The sequence below is a fragment of the Copadichromis virginalis genome, linkage group LG5 (genome assembly GCF_057382275.1).
Source record: "Copadichromis virginalis isolate Kocher_CV1m ecotype Utaka linkage group LG5, C_Virginalis_male_GT1.1, whole genome shotgun sequence".
NCBI classification, from domain to species: Eukaryota; Metazoa; Chordata; class Actinopteri; order Cichliformes; family Cichlidae; genus Copadichromis; species Copadichromis virginalis.
In genome coordinates, this window is record NC_140622.1 from 20588649 (window position 1) to 20611997 (window position 23349).

At 39.5% G+C, this 23349-nt stretch overlaps 1 protein-coding gene across 2 annotated transcripts; it reads left to right on the top strand.

Moving 5' to 3' along the window:
• Positions 1–1781: 1781 nt before the first annotated feature.
• On the top strand, positions 1782–23349 carry fgd5b (FYVE, RhoGEF and PH domain containing 5b). Of its 2 annotated transcripts, none has more exons than XM_085456606.1 (21): positions 1782–2000; positions 2924–5486; positions 11656–11809; positions 12324–12382; positions 12490–12520; positions 13064–13215; positions 13409–13565; positions 15234–15324; positions 15449–15499; positions 16068–16126; positions 17067–17138; positions 17367–17435; positions 19057–19140; positions 19292–19371; positions 19569–19665; positions 19790–19927; positions 20081–20183; positions 21558–21694; positions 21796–21921; positions 22061–22215; positions 22656–23349. In XM_085456606.1, exons 1-21 carry the CDS (start codon positions 1991–1993, stop codon positions 22690–22692), a joined length of 4425 nt encoding a protein of 1474 aa, XP_085312732.1. In that variant the 5' UTR covers positions 1782–1990; the 3' UTR covers positions 22693–23349. The 2 variants fall into 2 exon arrangements, with proteins under 2 accessions (XP_085312732.1, XP_085312733.1); XM_085456607.1 differs by having other exon boundaries at positions 21796–21894.

A 23349-nucleotide genomic window follows, 5' to 3' on the forward strand; every position in this document is an offset into this window, starting at 1 on the left:
GCTCGTGTTTTTGTGTGTGTGTGTGTGTGAGAACACCCACTCATCCTCAACATGTTTTTCTTAGCGGATCTGTCATTACTGTTTGGTGCTAGAGCTCACCTTCCCCTCTTTATTGACTCAATATGAAAACACAATTATTGCACCAACAAAATCAGGGTCAAAGGTGGAACCACATGATGTTTGTAATGAGTCTAACACTCTCTTAATGACAGGACTATTCACGGCCTCACATAGAGCAGCACATTTGGGGTGCTTTTCATTTAGGCAACTGTTTGAAATCAGCCTAGTTTTGTGTTTCTTCGTCAGAGCATCTCAAGCTTTATGTTGGGCTGTGATAAACCATCTATTGTGGGGTTATCAGAGATGATATTTTCTATAGTTTAATGCATGCAAGATTGACTGGCATTGTCGGGGGACTGATTTTTGATCTTAAAGTGTGATGCAGAAGAATATCAAATGTGAGGCTATTCATCCCTATGTTGCATGGCCACATAAACTCTCCGCTCACTTGTAACCCACTAAATATGTACAATGGGATAACAGCCAAGGAAATGTCCATTATAAATGTTTGAGACACAAAGTCTACTACATATGATTTGCCCTGGATTAGCCTTTCTAGCATTTTGTAATCTAATTTCACTCATGTTTTGTGATATGAAAAAAGGATATTTAAAAAAAGAAAAAGAGATCAATTCATTTGCTGTTTTCTGTTTGATGTGAATTATGTGTTTTTGAGTCAAAACAGCTGTTTCTTGACTCCCCCCTTTTTTGCATGCTGGACTTATCCCCCACTGAGCCACTCCCCTAACCCTGCTGTTTGCTGCTGTAACACACACATATTTTTGGTGTTATAAATCTTCACCAGCTGACTACAATTGATTAGTAAAAATAACTCCCCTTACTTCACCACCGGTGAGTCACAGTAAAATGCACGGAGGGGTTAAATGATGTCCATAGGCTGCTAAGGATGTGAAGTTGGGCTGTGCAGGAAACATGGGAGAGCAGCTTCCTGTTGTGCAAAAAAGGAGCCTGTTGTACAGCAATCAGATGGACAGATGGGCGTGCAGGGAAACAAAGCCGGTTTATCAATGCAAGAGAGCTGTTCTGAAATGTCAAATATATTTTATGCTGCTAAGAAAAACTGTTTTATGAGAATATTATCCAGTCGTTGCTCTGATTTGACACTAATAAATCAAACACTCAGTTTCACAAGAACAACTTTAAAAAACGCCCATAAGTTGCAAGCCATGACTTTGTTGTATGTTTTATTATCTCGTGATAATGTTTAACATTTGGTTACTTTGTAACTGCTAAAAATAGAAACTATAAGAAAGTATATGATGATAACAAATATCATCATATATATATATATATATATATATATATATATATATATATATATATATATATATATATATATATATATATATATATATATATATTTGATGATACAAGTGACATATATATATATATATATACACACACCCTGGGACAAAATGTGGCATTTTTTGCTTTTATGGGATTTTCCCAGAATTATCGTTTTTGTGTGTAGTCCACCTCGTGAACAGGCGTTAAATTAAGTTTCTTTTACATAAATTGAGTGACTGTCTACGTAAAACATCCACATCACTCCGTTTAATCTCATCCCTGTTATATTTACTGATTACAGTAAAGTACCAATCATCGCTGAAATTCATTTGTAGGCGGACTGTAACATTTCCAACACTTGACTGGACCTGCTGCTGTGCAGGGATTCTCCTCAAGTGCGGTTCATTCCAGTTTCCAATCGCGTCCGGCGCGCACCAAGACGCACCAGCGAGCGATCAGCTGGGCAGCGTTTCCCTCCCAGAAGGCAGGGCTGCGTTGAGGCACACTCACTCACTCTCTGCTTAGACTATTCAACAGAGTTTGCTGTTTGCTCCATTTTTATTACTTTTTGTGTCCTGACTGATTTTGCGGACGAGATGTTGGAGATACTCGCTTTCCAAAAATGAACACAGGTGAGACGATTTGCCTCGAGCCACGAACTGCTTCACTTTCGACATTTTTAGAAAATTAGAAGACATATCATCTTTTTAAAGATATATATATATATATATATATATATATATATATATATATATATATATATATATATATATATATATCTCACTTTGGCTCCTTTCTTCGTAAATGAATGACTCCAGCTGTAGCAACAGGATATGGAGCAAATCAAAGTGTGCCTTTACCCAGTGTTTCTTGATTTTACAAGGAAGTATGGTGTTGGTTATATAGAAGGAAAGAGAGCGCTTTAGCAAAAAATGAAGCTAGCTTGGGGTTTGAAAACTTCAAATCAATCTTTAACTGCATGTTTTCTATTTATAGGCAACTGTCATAATTGCCTATTTTAACACTTCCTTTATATAGATATTGTGCATTGCATAATGTATTGATGTAATTCATGTATTGAATGCACGTGAAGTACATGTGCTGATTTATTAGCACTGTCCTTTGCGACATGTAAAGTGACCTATTGTTCTTAAAGCAGTACAGGCAGCCTGACAGGAGTGTCTCTCGCTTGAATCACAGGAAGTGAATCAGGGAATTCCCTTCAATTCTTTCTTGAAGAATATCAAAGTATACATTACTAATTTAGCATCTTTTTATTATAATCTTACACCACCAAGCTGTACCAATTGGAGGAGCTATCTTGGTTTGTACTGTCAGTTTCATGTATGGAAATATATATATATTTACAAAGAAATATTCTACAGATTTTGTGAAGAAAATGTGCACAGCTAAATATGACTCTTACACACGGTTCAAAGTTTTATCATTTGTGAATCTTTAATCAGTTTTAGGTCACAGTGAAACAATGCAAATGACCTGCAATCTATTTTAAAGCACATAATCTTACAGTTTCCTTTTCCTGTTGTTCTTTCAGACTGCACCAAGCCCTCTGTTGCTCCCAAGCCAAGATTTGTTTGTCACGCCAAGCTGTCCCCCCTTCTGTCTGCAGCCAGGGGTCCTAAACCTTCTATAGCCCCAAAACCTAAAGTCGCATCAGAGGTAAATGGCAGCCAGGGAGGATGCAGTAATGGCAGCCTGGTAACCTCAAATGGTGAGGCTGATGAGGAGCACAAGACAGAGAATGGTCTAAACAAAGCAATTATAGACACATTGCCAACGGAGCAACAATTTAACTCTTACATCCTCAAATCACCACAAACAGACTCACCATCGGGGTCACATGGGCTGGAGGACAGAGATGTGACAGAGGAGGAAAACGAAGATGAAGATATGATTCTGAAGATGGATGAGGACTGGAGATTAACTGACAGTGCTGTGACAGAGGAAGCTGATTCCCTGGAAACACTTTGGATCAGTGATGCTAGACCCACGGCTGACTCGGAGGAGGCAGTGGAGATGATTGACACAGACGTGACGGAGGACATGGATGCTGAAGGTTGCGATGCAGGTGAGGCGCTGGCCGACACAGATGGCATCTCTGTGGGAGACTTTTCTGTTAACAGCATCGATGAGGAGGCAGGCTGTTATTCTGGTGAAAGTCGAGACCTGAACAAGAACCAGCGCCAAATTGAAGAGGATGCAAATACAGCAGACGATCTAACTGAGTCTTGTACAGATGAACCTGATGTCCTGGGTGAAGAAACCACAACTGAGGCTGATGACAAGCGTGTTTTTCTAGCAGAAGACGAAGAGAAAGTAGAACCAGTCTCTGACTGTGGTTTCACTTGTAACATCCTAAAGCTGAGGTGTAGCCCTAAGATTAAAGAAAAAGGTGAAAGCCAAGAGCGCACCCGTTTTTATGACTTCACTCCTGACGACCAGAAACAGATCTCTGGTGCAGCTAAGAGACACACTGGCTTAGAAGGCGATCCAGGTTATGAGCCGTTTTACATCTCTTCGGAGGACATTATAAACCGAGACTTGATGTCAAGGAAAGACAAAACTTGTGGACCACTAGAGAGTGCACTCACACAAAGTACCGTTTCTTCTTTAAACAGCCATGGAGTATCAGCCAGGAAATATGAGGAAACAGCCGAAAATATACAAACGGAGTGTTTGGGTTCTCAGGATTACATTAACAACACTCATGAAAACAAGGTAAGGATATGTCCGAAAAGGATGCCTGTCAAAACTGAAGAGCATAATTCTCATGCAGTGGGAGACATATTAAATCATTTGTACTTCCAGCCGAGGTTCAGGCAGATATCCATCTCAGTACCAACAGATGCCGATACCTCACTGACCTCTTCATGCTCAGGAAGCCAGCTCCTGTCCCCAAACGACTCTGACGTCTTCAGAGACGACGATGACTCGGAGGGCCACATTGTGCCCTTTCTGGATGACACCACTGACACAGAGCAGGACATCAGCGATGAGCATCTATACGAGGAGCCAGGGAAAAGTTTGTATGCGGAAAATGGTTTTCCTTTTGATAGGAAAGTGACCGGGATTCGATCCCACTCTTTGTCACACCGCATTACTAATAAAGTGGAGGATACAGGAGTGCAGTTTCTTCAGAAGCCCTACACGAGTGGATTTGGACAACCTGCAATGAGCAGCAGCCCCATGTTAAACTCAACACGGCACAAAAGTTACTCAAAACCCCATTATTTGTCCCTGTACCCCCGTTCCCTGTCCATGGAGGGCCAAGACTCATCTCTGTGTGTCTACAGGGAAGGATCTCCTAGACAGAGAGGTGCCCTTTGTTCATCTGAAAGCTTCTCCAGGCGCTCCCCTCTCTCATCCAGTGCCCTATCCACACCTACATCTGCAGTGGATATCCCTCCTCCGTTTGAGCTGGCCTACATCACTAAGAGGCCTATTACAAAGAGTTCTCCTTCCCTTCTCATTGAGGGGGACTCATCAGAGAAAAACAGGAAAAAGAAGTCCTCCCTTAAGCGCTTTCTCATGCTTAAATTTAGGCGGAAAACAGAAAACAAGCCTGCGGTCGATGTCAAACCATCGTTCTTTAAGCCCTCAGCAGAGTCCAGCCACCGTACGCCCAGCAGACTGCTGGATTTAGATAGAAGCAGCATAAACAGCTCTCCGCAGCTGAACTCACGCTCAGTCAGCAAACTACAAGTTTCACCTGAGCCGGCCTCTCCCTTCCTGTTCTACAAGGAAAGCAGAAGGAAAGGGAACACTGTGGCCTTCCTCAATCGCAGCGTTGTCCGGGTGGAGTCCTTCGAGGATCGCTCTCGTGTGCCTTTCACTCCTCTCCCCCTGACCAAGCCTCGGTCCATCTCCGTCCCCAACACAGATACCTCTGACTACGAGAATGTTCCGGTCATCAGTTCAGACTACGAGAACCTTCAGGTGCCGCAGCGGAGGCCTGTTCGGCAGATACCTCTCACAGACTTCTTTGTCCGTCCCAGTCGAGTGCTGTCTGCTGCCAATGAGACAGATGGTTATGTGGACATGAGCAGCCTCCCTGGGTTTGAGAAAAAAACTCAGTCACTTGAACAGGAAACAGAAAGGTATGTAAATGAACCAAAGCTTGTAGCACTGCCTTGAGTTAAATGATGACATTGCTAAAAACAATAACAATGTTGGTTTAAAATGTTATCTTGGTAATTGCTTATTACCACTAAACATCACACGCAAGGTTTTATGCAATTCAAATTTGACGTGTTGATGCTATCAGAAGAAAGTCATGTTATCTAAGTTAGGGCTCCACACTGGATTCACCGTCTGAAGATTATGAATCTCTGCAACAATTTTTATGTCTGTCCATCCCAGAGTTTTTGCAATAAATCCATCAGCACCAAAGCAGTGGAGTGTCTTACTAAAAGACCAAGAAGCCAAACAGCTAACACGCATGGCAATTGTGCATCATATTAGTGATTCCTGCCACTACCATTTTTTATTACTTCATGGTCACTTTAATAATGTCCTTGGAATTATCATTATTTGTTATACAGAGACCCCCCTGATGCTATGATCCCTGCAGGTATGTAAAGAGGAAGCTTACCTCTTACCTTGCAGTAAGACTAAACTTGTCTTGTCATGGCTTGTTGAGTGGGAGAAGAGGAAATGCTGGTGTAGGGGTAGTGGCTTAAGATGTAATTGAAAACGGGCTGTTTTCATTCATAAATCATCCCTTTAGGTACAGAAAATGGGGTCCTTTTGGGCTGATGTTGTAGGCAGAGCCTCTTGTGTCTCTAGTGGGATGCTGTTTGTTGTATGATCAGCCAGGCGGCTCTGACTTTAACCCACCTCCCCCTTACCCCCCACCCCCACATTCCTGTTAGCTGTGCCCATATCATACAGGCTGTCCATGATGATTAATAGTCAGAGTCTTTTGGAGTCATTGCTCGTCTCTAGCCATTCAGAAACAACAGGCGGTGATACAATCTCAGTATGTTCTGTAGTCAGCAGTTGTTCACCAAAGAGCTTCCCTCTCCTCATGTTCACCATTTAGGTTATACTATATGTGCAAACAAAGCTGTACAGCAGGGCTTATAATACACTGCTGAAGAGGCTGACACAGTGTGGTTTGACACAGACCGTTGTATTTTATACTCTATATCATTTCTGTGAAAATTAACTCCTAAAATCAACCATTGGAAAACATACAGGTGTACTTCTGACTCTTAGTCATCAATGAACAGCTTGCTGTCTTCATCCTTTCATATATTTTCCTCACAAGAAGTTTTTACAGTCTATAAACTTAAATATTTTATGTTTTAAATCAATAAATCAACCTGCACACACCTTGAGTTGATGATGAACATGTGAACATGTTGTATGGCTGAGCATATCATTATTACTCTGGTTTGGGCAAACTTTTTTTCTGGTGCCTTAAACTACACATGGATACTATTATTTAGGGACTTGTTTAAATTCCAGCTTTTTCATATGGACACTGTGCTCACTTGCATGTGCACACACTGGCTCCCCATAGTATTGCAGCGTGAGTTAATAGAGTAAATTAACCTGTTTATCTACTACACATTTGAGAACTGTGAAAATGCCAAAGACAATATTGAAGAGCCCAAGGTGGCTTCATCAAGAATCTTTATTTTGGCCAAAAAATGCAAACTATTTTTAAAATAATGACAAATAAAAAAAAGTAAGAAATGTGAAAATGACCTAAGGGATAAATTTCAAGCAAAGACCAGGCAGGTAACTTATGCACACAAACAGAAAAACCAGAGCATTTGCTGCTTTCTCTTGTCATGGTTACAAACACTGCTTTAGCTCACTGATTTGAACAAGTGGCCCAAATGCCATAAGCCTAGTATAGAGGCCCAGGTTGGATTATGCCCCACAGCCATTTACTGCATGTCTTCTGCCCTGGTCTTTCTCCCAGTGTCTTCTCGCCACTGTTCTATCAAAGTAAAGGCTGAAACCCAACAAATAAATTAAAAAAACAGACTTTATTTAAAAGATACCTCCATGACGTCCTGTTGTGAAGCCTCGTGTTTGGTACAGACAGTATAAAAGACATAGCCACCCTGACTCTATAACTGTAACTTAGAAATTCTGCATTTTGAAGCTTCAACATTAGCATTTTTGTCTGCTGTGTTATTTGAAGCCAGACATTCCCTTATATGGATAAATGATGGTATAAGCTACCACTATAGCCAGCATGGTGAGCAAGCTACTTTCATAAGCTGTACCAGGTAATACCAGCTAATTAAGCACAGACTTCTGCAATGGTCTATCGAACAATAAAGCTAAATATCAGTCAGATAACACATTAAAAGTGCTCAAACAGCACAAACATGACACTCACAAATGCACACACAGTTGGGAGGTCCAGTTTAATGACTTGAACTAGGATGAGGCCTACCCAACTGGCTCCAGCTGCCTATCCATAGATGCTGAACCTGTTTTTAGTACCAGGCTGTAAATGTGTTTTTCTGTTCTGCAACATTGGACATTTTAAAGTGTGAGCCTGTAGGGGCTGACTGTCTTTTGCTGAAAGCTTTAAGCATTGTCTTGAGGAACTGCAGTTTTTGCCACTTCTGTGCTGACATCATATTTCATTCACAGAGGTTGCCCCCCTGGTTTGACAATATAATCGTCACCATCTTGATTTTTTGGAGACAGAAAGAGAAAGGGTTACAAAATGAACACTAATAATGTTAATAATAATAATGATGATGCTAGTGCTAAGATGTAAATCAATAATTAATAACAATGATAGAATTGCAGGGTCAAGGTGCATAAAAAGAAAATTAACTGGAAAAGGCAAATTAACGTGAGACTCGTGTAACATTAAAATTGTTTCAAGAGAAAAATTATTTTGGGAAAAAATGGTCAGCTATGTATATAATGCTTAAAGTTTAACACTGAATGTATAATAATTATTTTTAAAGAATCATCACCCTTTCAATTCTTACAAAGGGGGTTTATAACAAACCCATAAACCCTTCCAGTTCCTGCTGTCTAGTAGTGTCAGAGATGTAAGTTCCCTTTCAAAACAACAACGATTTTAAAAATAACACTACTAATAATCTACTTAATCCAGTTGAGCCTTATTTGTCAAAGCAAAACAGGAAAAAAAAAGTATTTAACAAAACTCCATCGTAAATACTACGTAAACAGTGAATAGCTACAACCTCAATAAATCAGCAAAGTTGTCAAATTTAAGAAGCTACAGTAACAAGATTTTTTCATTATATAGATTGAAATAAAACTTTTTAAAATAATTAATGAATAAGTTGTTTTTTTAAATTATTTGCTGATTTTTTTTATTATTATTTTTTTGCACGACTAATTTATTGCTTAATTGACCTTTTAATGTTAATCCTAAACAAACAGTGGTATGAATATGATTTCTGCACGGTGTTTCAGCTTCTACAGAATAAAGCCAGCATAATCACAGTTCTCCAAATGGACAGTCGAGTTAGAGGCTGAGGATGTTAATTTTGCAATAGCCTGAAGGAGCCATATTAACAGATAGTTTGGAGATAATTGGTGTCTTTTCTCCAGTCAGCTTTCATTGGGAACCTTGCTTGAGGAAAAAGATAGAAACAATATTTTTTATCTCCTGTAATTTATCGCTGCACATTTCGCCTTGAGACGTCATACATTGTGGCAGGAGCGTGTGAAGAGATGGAGGCAGTTTCTTTGGCAGTGATATAAAAGCCTAATATAGAGACTGTCCGTGCAGTTTTGTGGTATCAAAGTTTGATCTAGTAAACAGTAATGGGCCATGCAGCTCTAATGTGTGTGATGCAGAGATCTGAACTGCTCACATATGTTGTTCATATGTAGCTAATTTGCATCTCAGTGGGATTTAATCCACCGGTGCTTGGAGTGAAACATGGCAGGAAGATTGGCAAAGCAATTATCTGGTCACGTAGAGGACTACTGCATCACCACTGTAACTTTAAGGATGTGTTGTTATTTGCGTAGCTTACATTCCCCGCTGAGCGGCAGACATTAGCATATTCATTTGGGCTCCCCGCAGAAGGAAATCTCATAGCATAAAATACCAACATGTGTCCCTGATCGGGTACAGTTGTCACCGCGGGCCTTTCAGAATCAGTTTATTGGCTTTTGCAGACCTGCAATGTTTTATCTATTCACATTTAATTCTAACACTGACTATGTTTATTATAGTGATATTTCAATGTGAAGCATAAAGATGATTTGAATGGTTAAATAAAATTCATCTGATTTATTCTCACATGATTGAAGCTCATATTATAGAATCACTTGGTCAAAGTGTGGGGGAAAAAATGAAATGACACATTTTAAGGCTAGAGTAGTGGTTTTCAACAAGGGGATGCAATATACACTCACCAGACACTTTATTAGGTACATTATGCTAATACAAGGTTGATTTCCCATTTAGCTTCAGAACTGCCTTAATTCTTTGCGGCACAGAATCAACAAGGTGCTGGAGATTTTGGTTCATATTGACATTGACGGCGTCACAGAGTTGCTGCAGATTTGACAGATGCACATCCATGAAGGGTGTCTTTAGATCTACCAAAACACAAAGGTGCTAACTAACCCCCACATCATTACGCCACCACCATCAGCCTGAACTGGTAATGTGAGATAGGATAGATCCATTCTTTCAGCAGCAGCTTACAGCAGAAATCAAAACCAAAATCATCTTTTGTGGTCCAATTTTGGTGAGCCTGTGTGAATTATAGCCTCAGTTTCCTGTTTTTAGCTGACAGGAGTGTCACCTTGTGTGGTCTTCTGGTGCTGTAACCCATCATCTTCAAGGTTTAATGATTTCATCCATTCAGGGATGCTTTTCAGCATAACTTCATAACTAGTGTTTTTTGAGTTACTGTAGACGTCCTATCAGTTTTAAGCAGTCTGACCTCCGCTGACCTTTAGCATCAAAATGCACTTTTGCAATTCAGTGGATATTTTTCTCTTTTTCTGGACCTTTCTTCGTAAATGCAGAAGTCAGCTGGGCGGGAAAACCCCAGTAGATCAGCAGTGTCTAAAATACCAACACGTTCTCACTCCCAAAGCGTAACATTTTACACTAGGTGACAAATCGTCAACATATTACGTTTTCGGCTACCCACCACGTTCCTAAATGACGACCTCGGAAAAAAGAGGAAATATGAGAACCGTCTGGACTCCATCTAAACATGTTCGCTCTTTTTCTTCAAATCGCTTAGAAACACGCTATTTAACATCATTATAGTCCTGGTTAAGATCAGGCAAATACTCAGACTAGCCTGACTAACAGAAACCGAAAAAAACCCCCAACAACATGCAAAGTCACTTAAATCATTTTTCTTTCTCATTCTGATGCTCAGTTTGAACCTTAGCAGGTCATCTTGATTATGTCTACATGCACTCTGTTGCTTCCATGTGATTGGCTGATTGGATATTTACATTATTGAGCATTTGAACCAGTGTCTATAACAAAGTGTCTGTGGATATATTATTATTAAGGAATAAGAAGGAACAAGCACTTTCCCCACATATTTTGATTTTTGTCGATTAATGATGAAAACAATTACAGATCCTGAAGGTAGGTAAGTTTAGCCAGACTTTTTGTAAGTCAAAAAGCAGAGACAGCTGGAATGTTTTGGTCACAGTAATCACTTTTCTGTGGATTAAATAGGTTAAAATGTCGTATTTAGTGAGCTTTAAGATGCTCCTTGGCAAATATTATTTTGTTTCGGCGTTAGCTCTGTGTCCTTGTATTCAGTATTTATGTTAAGGTGCTAAAGTTCTGCTCTCCATATCTTCATAAAACCCTTACGTTCTGGACTATTGTCCATCTTAAATAATACCCCACATTTACTTAATTTAGTCCGTAACACTATGAGGCCTGTGGAAGAATTTGAGATGAAATAAGTCTCTGTATCCTTTTTACCAGGCAAAAGTGTGATTTGAAAATATTTTTGCTCTCAACAAATCAAAACTGTAAATTAGGCAGAGTAGTTATGAGGCTGTTACATCAGTGTTATGAGCCAGAAACCAAATGAGGTACAGCCTCATAAAAATAAGCCAACAAGGGCGATATTATTAAACATGTTTTTGAAATTTTCCATTTTACCAAATTCAGTGCAAAAGAAACCAATAAAATGCTACATGAATTTTCGTCATTATTGTTAAGAGTGTGCATATACTCTGTAGCATTTTTTGGACTGTATATCCAGCACGCTGCCTTGTTTCACACCAGCCACTCCTTTTTTTTGTTGCTTCCCACAGTGCCTATACAGAAGCATACAACGTGTGTGCGTTGGCAGCTGGTCCACAGGTTAATCCGGTGGGTGAAGATGTGAAAAAGACAATGGGTGAAGAAGACCAAGGACGCACCTCTGAGGAAGACGAGGCAGTGACAGAAAACAACTATGACAGACAGGTTGGGTTCCTTACAGGCACACTGAGGGGAGAAAAAAGGTTTTATAGGTAGAATAACAGATTTCCACAACAAAATGTTAAATATCTTGTCCATAACATACTTAGCTTAGAAGTCCCCATTCACTAAGCCTTTTATTCACCTACTCTTATTTAGAAAACCCTCCATCCTCAGAAATAAAACTTAATTATTTAATTGTTTTTACAGAGAAGTCACCTTTCCTCCAAATGACTGGTAGAAATGAAGATGTATTGTAAGAAGAGAGTAACATAACACAGAGTAAACTGTTTTTTTTTTCACCTTGGCCAACTGCAAAAATGCCCTCCAGTGCCAGCATTTTAATGCAGGTTAATGGAGGTTAATGGGCTACTACAGGGCTGTCCTCATTATTTAGAATTTGATTGCTGCTTGGAGATGATGTTGAGTGGTGAGCCAGCTACATTTGAACCTGCGCCAGAATGCTTTAGTTTCTCCCAACATGAGGCTTATTCCAAGTAAATAATATGATTGTTTACAGCCTGACGGTCGATCCAGAGCCTTTTACATCGTCAAAGAGCTGGTGGATTCAGAGAGAACGTAAGTTTCCTATTTAACATATTATTTCTTATTAACTATATCTGCTAAAAGCAGTCTCATTCCCAGTACTATCCTGCTGAATTGTGGCTTTATTTATCTACCCACAGACATGTTAAAGCCCTCAAGGTGCTCCAGGAAGTAAGTGAAGTTTATATATATATATATATATCCTTTTCCAATTAACCAACCCACTCTACATCTCCTGTATGCATCCAGATATTCAGTACGGGTAACATTACAGCTCAGGTTTATATTTATTACCTTTATTCCTGCGTCTGCTTTGCTGTGTGTTCGGACCATAGTTACTCATTCACAAGCTCATTTTCACCACACTCATTTAGCACAAGTACACTTTTCTTCTGTCCTCTTTGTAGCTCCACTGAAACAGTGTGGAGCACCTCTGCTGTGATAATGAGACAGGAGCAAACCCTGTTTTTTTCATTTTGCTTCCTGCTACAGTATAGGGCATAACCAGTGACCTAAACCACTCCAGGGCTTGAAGAGATGATGAGATTCCCTGATATATTAGCTTAAGCTCTTCCTGCTGTGGGAGAGTTAATCTATGGTGGAGAAAGGGACGGATTGTTGGAGGCTAACTGCGTGGTTTTGGGAAACTGGAAGCAATATTCTAACCTAAACTGTGACATAAAGTTAATTCCTCCACACTCATCCATGTGCCAGGACTTTCGTGAGGCTGTTCGGTCGACAGTAGGAGACCAAGGGGAACCTGCGCTGGATGATGAGAGACTTCGAGAGATTCTTAATGAGCTTCCTGATGTTTACACCCTGCACCGCACGATCCTTACTGAGCTAGAGAATCGAATCCAACACTGGTGAGCGATGGGACAGCATACATTACTGTTAAATAGGAAATACTTCAACACACACACACCTAAAACACATCAAGCTATTATTGAAAAAAAAATCCTTTCCAACCTTTTTCTTCCTCTATTGTGTTGCTCAGAAAGCAATCTAAGGGCAGTGGGTACTTCTCTGTCATGATCTCGCCTCTGTTTGTTCATTCAGGGAGGACAGCCAAACGATTGCAGATATATTCCTGAGCAGGAAAGCAGAGTTTTTGGTCTTTACCACCTACATCGGCCACTACGATCGGAGCATGAGTTTACTGGAGGACAGCTGCCGAACATCGCCCGCTTTTGCGGAGATTGTTCAACGTTTTGAGGTATGACCTATGACAGGGTCTTTTAACTGACTTGTGAAAGGTAGCACAAAATTCAAAATGGCATATTGTTAAAATTAACTATAAATTTAAAAAAAAAGAAAAAAGAAAAGGTGTTTTTGAGAATCAAATGGTCTTTGCTGTGCTCAGTGAAAGCTGCACAGCTATGATTACATTTTCTTACTATAAGGACATTATTAGATAGTCAAGAAGTCAAGTAGAAAACCTATACTGTTATTGTATGTTCAAAAGAACAAAAACAGAGTTAGTGATGATTAAATGTAGGATACTTGTCTAAGTAGTTATGGATTTCTATATACATATATGTGTGTGTACATGTGTGTATGACAGAGAGAGAAGAAATAGAGACATAAGGCTTTGAAAAGTCAGACACTAAGTAGCTAGAAGTCATCGTTTTATTTCAAGCAGCAGCTACATTCATCTGCCAAAAAAGGAGCAGTTATGGCACCCAAAAGACAAATAAAGACATTAAAAAATCTTTCAGAATGACAATTTAATCACCAAACCTTTCTTAAAATTTATGTTGCTTGCATTTACCAATGGCTTTTTGAACTTTCCCAACACAGGCACAAATTAATTAGCGACTAATTTTAGCTCCAAGGCTGCAGTTATAATTAGCCTCAATTAAACGAGCAGACACAGGAATGTGTTTGTCTAACCAGAGAGCAACAGATAGGAAAGCCTTTAAGTTGATAAGTTTGGAGTATTAAAAAACGATAAGTACAACAAAAACGCATTATAAGCATTTCTTAAACAGCTGTTGTTTTATTCTCAGTCGCATGTTATTTAGAGTTCAGAGCAGGTCAGTCTCAAGTTTGTTCTTGCTGTTTTTCTCCTCAGGGTTTGGTTACTCAAAGTATTATGCTTTTTAATAATGCCAGTTAATTGTAGATCAACGTCGAGTGGCACAGTGTACATGTGTTTTATTTATGGACAGAGGAATTTTCAATATTTTCCATCCATTTTACAGACCACTAAGGAGAGGAGTTGGCTGTAAAAGTTTGCAGAGCTGCGCAGTTTTCTCCGTCTAATTTAAGAGCACCGGCGTTTAAACGTCCTTAGATTCTACTTTGTGCATTAATGCCAACGCAGTGAGCTTCTTTGTCTACCCTTTAAAACAAGAGGCTGCTGACAGAATAGTTTTTTTTTTTCACTATGAATTAAAAAAGTGAAAAACTCAAATTATCACAAAAATACTATAAACAGAAATATGTTACACTGTCCATTACATTTATTTACAGGGCAAATACCTTCAGTACTTGCCGAGCCCCATTCTTAACAGTAGCATTGAACCAAGTCTTTCTAATGACTAACGAAGATTTGCATTTTTGTCGCTAGCAGTGTCTGTGTGAAATAACTAAATACAAGTTCAGGCACACACCCAAACTCACAAACTGCTGTGCTGACAGGAAGTTTGGGTTATTGGCCCTTGTTCACGTTTAAAATATGACTGTTTCTCCTCAAAGCTCCTGTGATGTTGTATAGCTTGTGTGTCGATACAGCTGTCCTCTTTTTTGTGGACAGTTTCATTCCTTGCCTTTTTAATCACTCTGGCATTGTTTGACTTGTGTTCATGTGAGCTTCTGCAGTAAACGTGGCCCTTAGGGGCAGCTGTGATTAAGGGAAATAACAAATATGTATGTGTCTCAGGAGAAAAATCCAGCTGGGGAAAATGCCTCCTTTAAACATCAGCTTCTGCGGGTCATCGTGCGTGTGGCTCAGTATCGTATGCTCCTCACGGGTGAGCCAAATTTTAATTAAATCAGGACAAAGCGTCCGTCCTACAGTATTTAGATAATATCTTACTCGACATTGTTGTCTTCTTTACTCTCTGGAGGAATTCATTTCTTTTCTTTCTCTTGCAGATTACTTGAACAATCTCTCCCCAGATTCCAAGGAATATGAAGACACTCAGGGTACAGTAAACATATCACAAGAGCAGGCAGCAGTGTGCACAGAGGCTGCAAAGTTCACACTCTCTTCTACTCACAGGAGAGCTTTGCCAGCTTCTGTTTGTGGCTGTGTGTTTAGAAAGAATTTATTCGTGCTCATTTGGCATGTAGAAATGGTCAAGAGAGAGCCAATTTAGATTTCTTTGTTTTTGGTGGTAACCCACCGAGGAGTCATTCGAAGTATTTTCTGCCTGAAGACAGTAATGTGTAATTCATGAGAAGGCACGTTGAAGCAACACTATCTCTTGCTGTATCTCCCATAAGGGAGCCACCTAGTCCAAACATGCAGACACTTCCAGACTCCTAACTTAATCACTTTGCACACAGAAGCAAGGAAAAAAGATCTCATGAGTTATACAAACCTTTAATGTGATTGTGGTCATGACTGAAACGAAATAAATCCAGTTCAGCTTTATTTATGCGAAGTCACAATAGTACTGACACCTTAACTTTATGATATTGTAGAAAGAAACCAAACAATCCTCTCTGACGTCTCTACCCTGATCCCTCTGTCTGTGTTTGTTTTACTCAGCTGCCGTAGTAATCATGTCTGACATCGCAGATCAAGTGAATGACAGCCTAAAACATGGGGTAAGGGTCACACGTTAACTCTTGTACACACAACACCACCTGTGATGCAGAATCACACTTTTTAAAAAATCTTATTAAGAGCACACACACACAAATGCAACATTCATACAGGAGTACAATCAATGATACTGGTTTATAGACCTAGTTGAGAAGGAAAGTTCACTGCTCCCTTATTAATAGTGTCACTTTTCAATGTGAATGCATTATTAAATGCACACATTTAATAATGCATTCAACCCAAGATATCATCAAAATCACACTGTTTAAACAGTTCTCTTCTTTCTCATGTTGGAATATGAACAAATATAATTTAATCCTTTCTTATTGTCATGAAGACATTTTGCAGCCACACTAAACTGAGACATATTTGGTGATTCCCAACCTTTCCAGCTTTTGGAAGGAAAAATCTGATATTTTCAGTCAGAAGCAAATAAGCTAAAATTTCAGGAAATCCCCCCCAAAAGAAATAAAACACGTTGTGTAGTATATATTTGTTTATTTCTTCTAATCTACATCTACTTTATCCTTTTACCCTTTGTGAACCGTCTGAAAATACCTGAAAGTGCAACAACTGCTGGATGTACTGACAGGAAACTGGGCACACTCTTCCCCACCTTTAAAAGCTGCAGCTGCGCTTTGAGAGTGAAATCTTAAATCAAACATTCATAGTAATAAGAGTCATAAGTAGAGACTCAAATCAGCATCCAGCTACAACTGTGTAGTTGGAGTCACATGTCTGGCATAATGACATTTTTGATTGGGTATGGTCTAAAGCGAAACATATATGGTATGTTTGTCTGATTTAAGAGATAGCTCCACTCTGGAGTCAGACAAAATATAAAAATATCTTGATGTTGTCAGGAAAATGACGATAATGCCCTTTCATCCATCCGTCTCTTATTTTGGCGTCTCACCCCTCTCCTTTCTTTCTGTCTCTCAGGAGAACTTGTTGCGTCTGGTCAACATAGAGTACAGTGTTCGTGGCCAGCGGGACTTGCTTCAGCCTGGCAGGGTATGTGTCTGATAACAGTATTGTTTCTGCTTAAAGCTTGCCAGCCCACCCTGTCTGTGTTGCACCACTCCTTGCTGCCCTTTACACAATCATTCAGCTGGGAATCCCCACACCGCCTGGTTAAATAACATTAATTACCGCAGATGCCCTCTTTGTGTCAGGATTTGATGAGTTGTGAAATGCTTGGTTTGATTAAATCATGTTTGTTTTGTTTTTTTTAACCGTCAGATTTTTGTGAAGGAGGGCACACTGATGAAGGTCAGCAGGAAGAGTCGACAGCCCCGCCATCTGTTTTTGGTAAATGTTGTTTCCTGTTTGCAGGACATTGGTATTAAAGACTCATGTACCAGTCTCTTATTATACCAACTTTTTAAGATATGTGTGCTATTTGCTTAATTAGAACTTCTTATTTTTATTAAATGTGTAAAATGTAGAGTGAGGCATTTTCTGTCTGTTCTATTTCCATGTCCAGACTGAGCTATTAAGAGCAGGGTTTCCTGACAGGATGTTTCTGAATGCTGGCTTCCTGAGCCAGTTCTTTACTGACAGCACAGGGAAGGTCAACAAGAGCTCCTTAAAAGCTGAGCGATCCATGTAGAGTTTTACAAGGCTAATTGTGTTTGGTAAATATTAGACTAGCATGCGTTTAGCTCCTTCAGTTGATCCTTATTAAGTTCATGCGATATGATGATAAAGAAGTAGAGAAGGATGTCATTGATGAAACAGAAAGCATAAACTTAGTAACCACCTTAATACAATTGCTCTGTTTATTTACTCTAAAAATTCAGTTTGAAAAATCAATACAAAGATATGAAATATGAAATACTGCAATCAAGAGAGGTTGGGAAATTAAACGCCTTCGCATATTATCCATAGAGCATGACCGAGGTGGATTGTTTTTCCCTCCTGTGGTGTTTTTGAAATTTGTGGTCTGAGCTCGACACTAAAAAAACCCTCGTAAATGTCTCTTCTGGAGGAATATTGATAATCATCACAGCATAACTTTTATTTCCAAGCTTATTGGGATTAATGTTGGGGAGAGCATAATAAAACAAGACTGCAGGAGCTGGCAGTTTCCTCAAAGACGGTACTAAAATGCAGAGGGACAGTAAATAAAATTATGTACTGGAAAAATAATAAAAACTTTAATGATGCAATTTGACACCGACTTTGATAACCGTTGTCTCAAATATCTCACATATGTATAATCATAAACATTTATAAGTAGGAGTTATCAATTCACAGATCCCCTGCAGACATGAAATAATAATCTGCATATTTTTATTGGTTGTCTCACAACTTTAATCCTGGATTTCCTCATTGAAAAATTGAAAAATTTGGTATTTCAAACTGCTGGATATTGTTTCATAAAAAAACACATTGGAAGCACAGGGAAACTTTCCCTGTTAGGAGATGAATCTAAAAATGATCTTCTACTGTCAAACTATGCATGTACGTTGGTGTTCTCATTGGAGGGCAAACATACAGGGGACATGACACATGAGACGCAACCTACATAGAGGGTGACTTCACAGTTTTATTTACCATGTTTCAGAATAACCGATAAGTTCCTAATGAAGTCAAAATCGATTATTGGTTTCTTTTAGAAGAGGGTCTGATTGTGTTTTCATGCATGAGAAATTATTGTTTGTAAGCATTCAAATACACTGTGACTGTTTTTACTTTGTGCAAGAAAACGGCTGATAATTAAAAGGGAAAAAAAAATCCTGTTCTTTTTTAAATGTGAACACGGTGGTCAAGTTTTGCATTAGAGTGACGCCTACTGGAGAAAAGCTGCATATACATGAACGATGAACTGCTCAGCTGACTGTTTTAACTGCTGACTATTGTTTTTATGCTTCTAACAAAGCCTTTCATCTACACTCACTAACTGTGTCTCATGTCTGCCTGTTGTCAGATGAATGACGTGCTTCTTTACACCTACCCTCAGCAGGATGGCAAATATAGACTGAAAAACACTTTGCCCCTCACTGGGCTGAAGGTCAGTCTTAAGATTAGAGTCAGTAATGCTCAGTCGCCGGCTTACATGCAAGTTACATCTATAAAAGCACATGGATATTTCAAGAATGTGTTTGAATTTCTTGTACGTTTTTTCTTCATGTCTGGATGTCTGATCTTGAATGATTGCTCAGGTCAGTAAACCCATTATTGAAAATGTCCAAAATGCACTGAAGATAGAGGCAGCAGACATCTCCATCACTTTGTCTGCAAGGTGGGTCACAATATAGAGCATCCTGTAAAAATGATCGATAATATCTGTGGTACTGATGGTGGTGAAAAAAACAAACAATGATTTTGCTACCAAAGAAGTCTAAAACCTTTGAAACTAAAGAGATGAATGTGGATACTATCACATTAGGTGTCTAGTTGAATTGAAGCTTGTTTTGAGCTTGTCTGTATATTTTGCAGTTCCTTTTTTGAAAGAGAGGACTGGTTTTACACTCTTAATCGCGCTGTGACTGAACATATGAGAGGCTCTGTGACATTCAGCAGTTGCTCTGGAGAGGTGAGCAAACCCTGCTTCCAAACAACTGTGTTAATACTTTACTGATATTTCTTCAGTCATGCTTAACCGCACCAACCACAATGAGACTGATATATCTGTGTGCTTCTGTGTGTGTGTGTGCCAGGCCAGAGATCGCCTCCGGCTGACTCTAGGAGAGAAGGCTCCCACACTTGTTCCCGTCTCACAAGTGATGATGTGCATGAACTGCACCTCAGATTTTAGTCTCACTCTTCGCAGACACCACTGCCACGGCTGTGGACGGGTGAGCCACATACAAATAAAACACTGAGCTTTAAGATAGTTTAAAATCTACAGTTTAGACAGGATGCAGCAAACTGTAGCTTTCACAAGTGTTAATCGTCATTAGAGCTTGTTTTAATGCGCTTTGTGGTTCCTTCGTATATTTGTGTCACAGATTGTTTGTCGGAGCTGCTCCAGGAACAGATACCCTCTGAAGTACATGAAGGATCGCATGGCCAAAGTGTGCGATCACTGTTACAATGAGCTAAAGAAGAGAGGTGAGAAAAATGTGCTCAAATACATTTGAATATCATATATTAAGAATTTCAAACTCAGTTTACATCATGAGTCACATGCAGCCGACTTTGACCTCAAATGGATTAGAACAGTGAAGCCCCCCCCCCCCTTTTTTTTTAAGTATAAAGAAGTTTAATCACACATTAAATCCCTCAGTTATCTATATATAAGAAAAAGAAGTGCTATTTCAAAAACATGTCCCAGTTTCTCTACATGACAAAGAAATACTTACATTGAAATGTACTTTAATACTTTCTGTTGTAGTTAAGTGAATAATGTGAAACATTTCTTTCATTTAAATGTTCACCTATTACTTGATTACTGTGGTGTAGTACGAATGCCCCCATAGGGGCTGTAAAACTTCTGAAAATACAGTTAAAAGTAGAAAATCAATCGAACATGTGACGGTGCGGATTGGAGTCTTTGGCAGGCCGCTTTGGGGCACTGAGCCATATGTTTGACAACCATCTCCTTTGTCTTCACCTGTACATGCAGGTCCTTTTGATTAGTTAAGTTTATGCTCGGACTGAGTGTGAGTGGAGTCAAACAGAGCTAGAAGATTAAAATGTTTATTTTACCAAAGGTACAATACTGGGCAAGAGTCTTGAGTCGCCCCTCCTTTCTTTATATTTTGCCAGAAGATCTGAAATAGATGCATTGATTTAGTGAAACGTGTGCAAACAAACAGGAAAATACAGGGAAATATGTACCTTATAATATTGTTTAAAACTGCTGGTTCATCCCTTCAGTTAGGTGTCTTTGTATGCTTAAATGATTCATAGGTCAGTAAACAAACAAACAAATTAACAAATTCTCTCAAAAATGGTCAAGAACGTGGATGGGACTGAGTAAAAAGCTGCCAACATCCAAAGAACTGTGAGAAAGCCTGGAGAGCTAACCCCTAGCTCAAAACCACGACAAAAAACAAAAAATCAAGAAAGTCTGGCTCCTCTGGAAGTCTGGAAGCAAAATATAAAGAAATGAAGCTCAGGACCTTTGAAATGTGTATTCGGAAAAGACAGGAAGTTGTACTATTGGAAAATAAAATAAACAATCTAAATTAAAGATGAAACTCCTGGGCTGCTATTATGTACAACAGCTTTTTTACTGTCAGCTGCACCACGGTACAGTTACCTGTTACAGGTAAGTGGTCAGACAAAATAATAAATGTGATTGTGTTATCATTGCATTAGTATATTACTTGAATTCACACAGTTGTTACTGTGCAGTTTTCATCGTTATTCGTGCACGTCTTCATAGTCACAACAAATATGCCTGTGCTGTGAGTTCTCATTTGATTGGGTTGTAGCAGCTGTCCTTCACGCTGGTTGAAAGAGTGTGGGCTCTCTCCACAGGCGGAGATGCTGCTGTGATGTCAGGGCAGACTAGCCCTCGGTCAAACCGCTCCAGTCGTCCGCTCTCCACCGTGTTCCAGAACATTCATCCTCCCAATATTTGGAGACATCGGAAAGGCACTGCATCCTTCACACAGGTAAATTCAACAGAGTCTGTGCATTATGAAGGTTAATGAATCGCTGGTAATGAAGTGACAGCTATGCCATTTTATTAAGTAAAACTGCCATTGTTACACAGGTGACAGTGTCGGAGGAGGGCTCAATCAGTGGCAGTCTACAGCGAAGCAAGAAGAGCAAAAGGAACTGGAAGAGACTGTGGTTCCTCCTAAAAGACAAGGTGCTTTACACCTACAGAGCCCAAGAGGTGAGGGGAAATATGCACTCCCCTTTAACCTAAACCACACATATTTTACACCTATACAGACTGCAATGGCGAGGTTTAATAACAAAGTGTTGTATGTTATAACCTGTTTAGTTTCCTCTGATTTATCTTCCATCTGCAGGAGAAGGTAGCGTCAGAGAGTTTACCTCTGTTGGGTTTCACAGTGAGGCTGCCTGACAAGCAGAGGGGAGATGAAGAGGCTAATGTCTTCCAGCTGTACCACAAAAACACTTTGTACTACACTTTCAAAGCTGAAGATAACAACACAGCCCAGAGGTGAGAAGCACATTTACCTGATAGCCCATAAAATGGAAAGAGGCTTAGCTCTTAGCCTGACTCAGTTTGAAACACAACAAGCATTACTGCTGTATGGATGCTGGTGTTGATCTTGGGAACTCACAGTGTCTTTGCCAGTAAAAATAACTAAATGATGGCTTCGCATTGACGGGTTGTTGCTTTCTGGGAGAACAACTTGACCTTAACCCACAGACCATCTACAGCAATTCTTCAACTCAATTTAAGCATGAATAGCACCAAATTTGGGGAGAAAACAGAAAAGCTACCATCCTTGGCCAAGATAGACTAATATTAAAAACTGAGATATAAGACATAAAATTAGCTCAGTGAATAACGTAGCCACCCGATAGCCCTGGTTATTGTTAGGTGGTGCAGACTAAAATGACTCTTTTCTGATCTAAAATCTTTTCCTTGTGCAGATGGGCAAACGCCATGGAGGAAGCCACAGTTTTATAGAATAAGCTGAAAGAAAAGTCTGCCTTTCTCTTTCTACACACTTGCGCCCCTCAAAAAACTTCTGACTGTGAAACCACAGCGAAGAGGAACAAACACTGTTTTATTACTGCAGGTTTACAAGTTATAACTTGCCAGCTGGACTGAAGAAAAGAAGACATTGTGTTCTTTGAGAAGGGACATGATCACCTACTTTGTCAACCTCCAAGTGTTCCCTGCCTGCTGGTAGAGCAGGTGTGATGCTGAGAACCACGAGATGCACTGGCCCAGATACCTGACAGTGTGGAACATTACAATGATGTGACCTGTATTTCCCCCAGCAGCTGATCAGCGTCACTCCTCCAAATTGTGGTGAAATGCTGTCGATTATTTCCAAGTTTTATTACTAACAATATTTTGAATATGTTGAATACTTCAGAAGAAGCTGAAAAGATAATAACACCTGTCAGCGTAACTCAGAAATGGCCTCATCTTTAGTCAAACATGCATTATTTATGCCTTAATTTCAACATTTGTTCTTGCACTGGATCTCCATAAATATGCTCTGAAGCACAGGCTGCATCAAATAGGGAGTAACTTTACATGTATAATAGTGTCTATTGCTTTGCCATGTACTGTATTGTGGAGATGAACGTGAATAAGTAGTTTCTATGCCTTTTG

What these genes read in the sequence shown, in the direction of transcription:
- fgd5b (XM_085456606.1), top strand. An exon ending in GGAATATGAAGACACTCAGG is followed by an intron (nt 15,500 to 16,067) that starts GTACAGTAAACA and finishes TGTTTTACTCAG; the next exon opens with CTGCCGTAGTAATCATGTCT. An exon ending in CAATGAGCTAAAGAAGAGAG is followed by an intron (nt 20,184 to 21,557) that starts GTGAGAAAAATG and finishes CTCTCTCCACAG; the next exon opens with GCGGAGATGCTGCTGTGATG.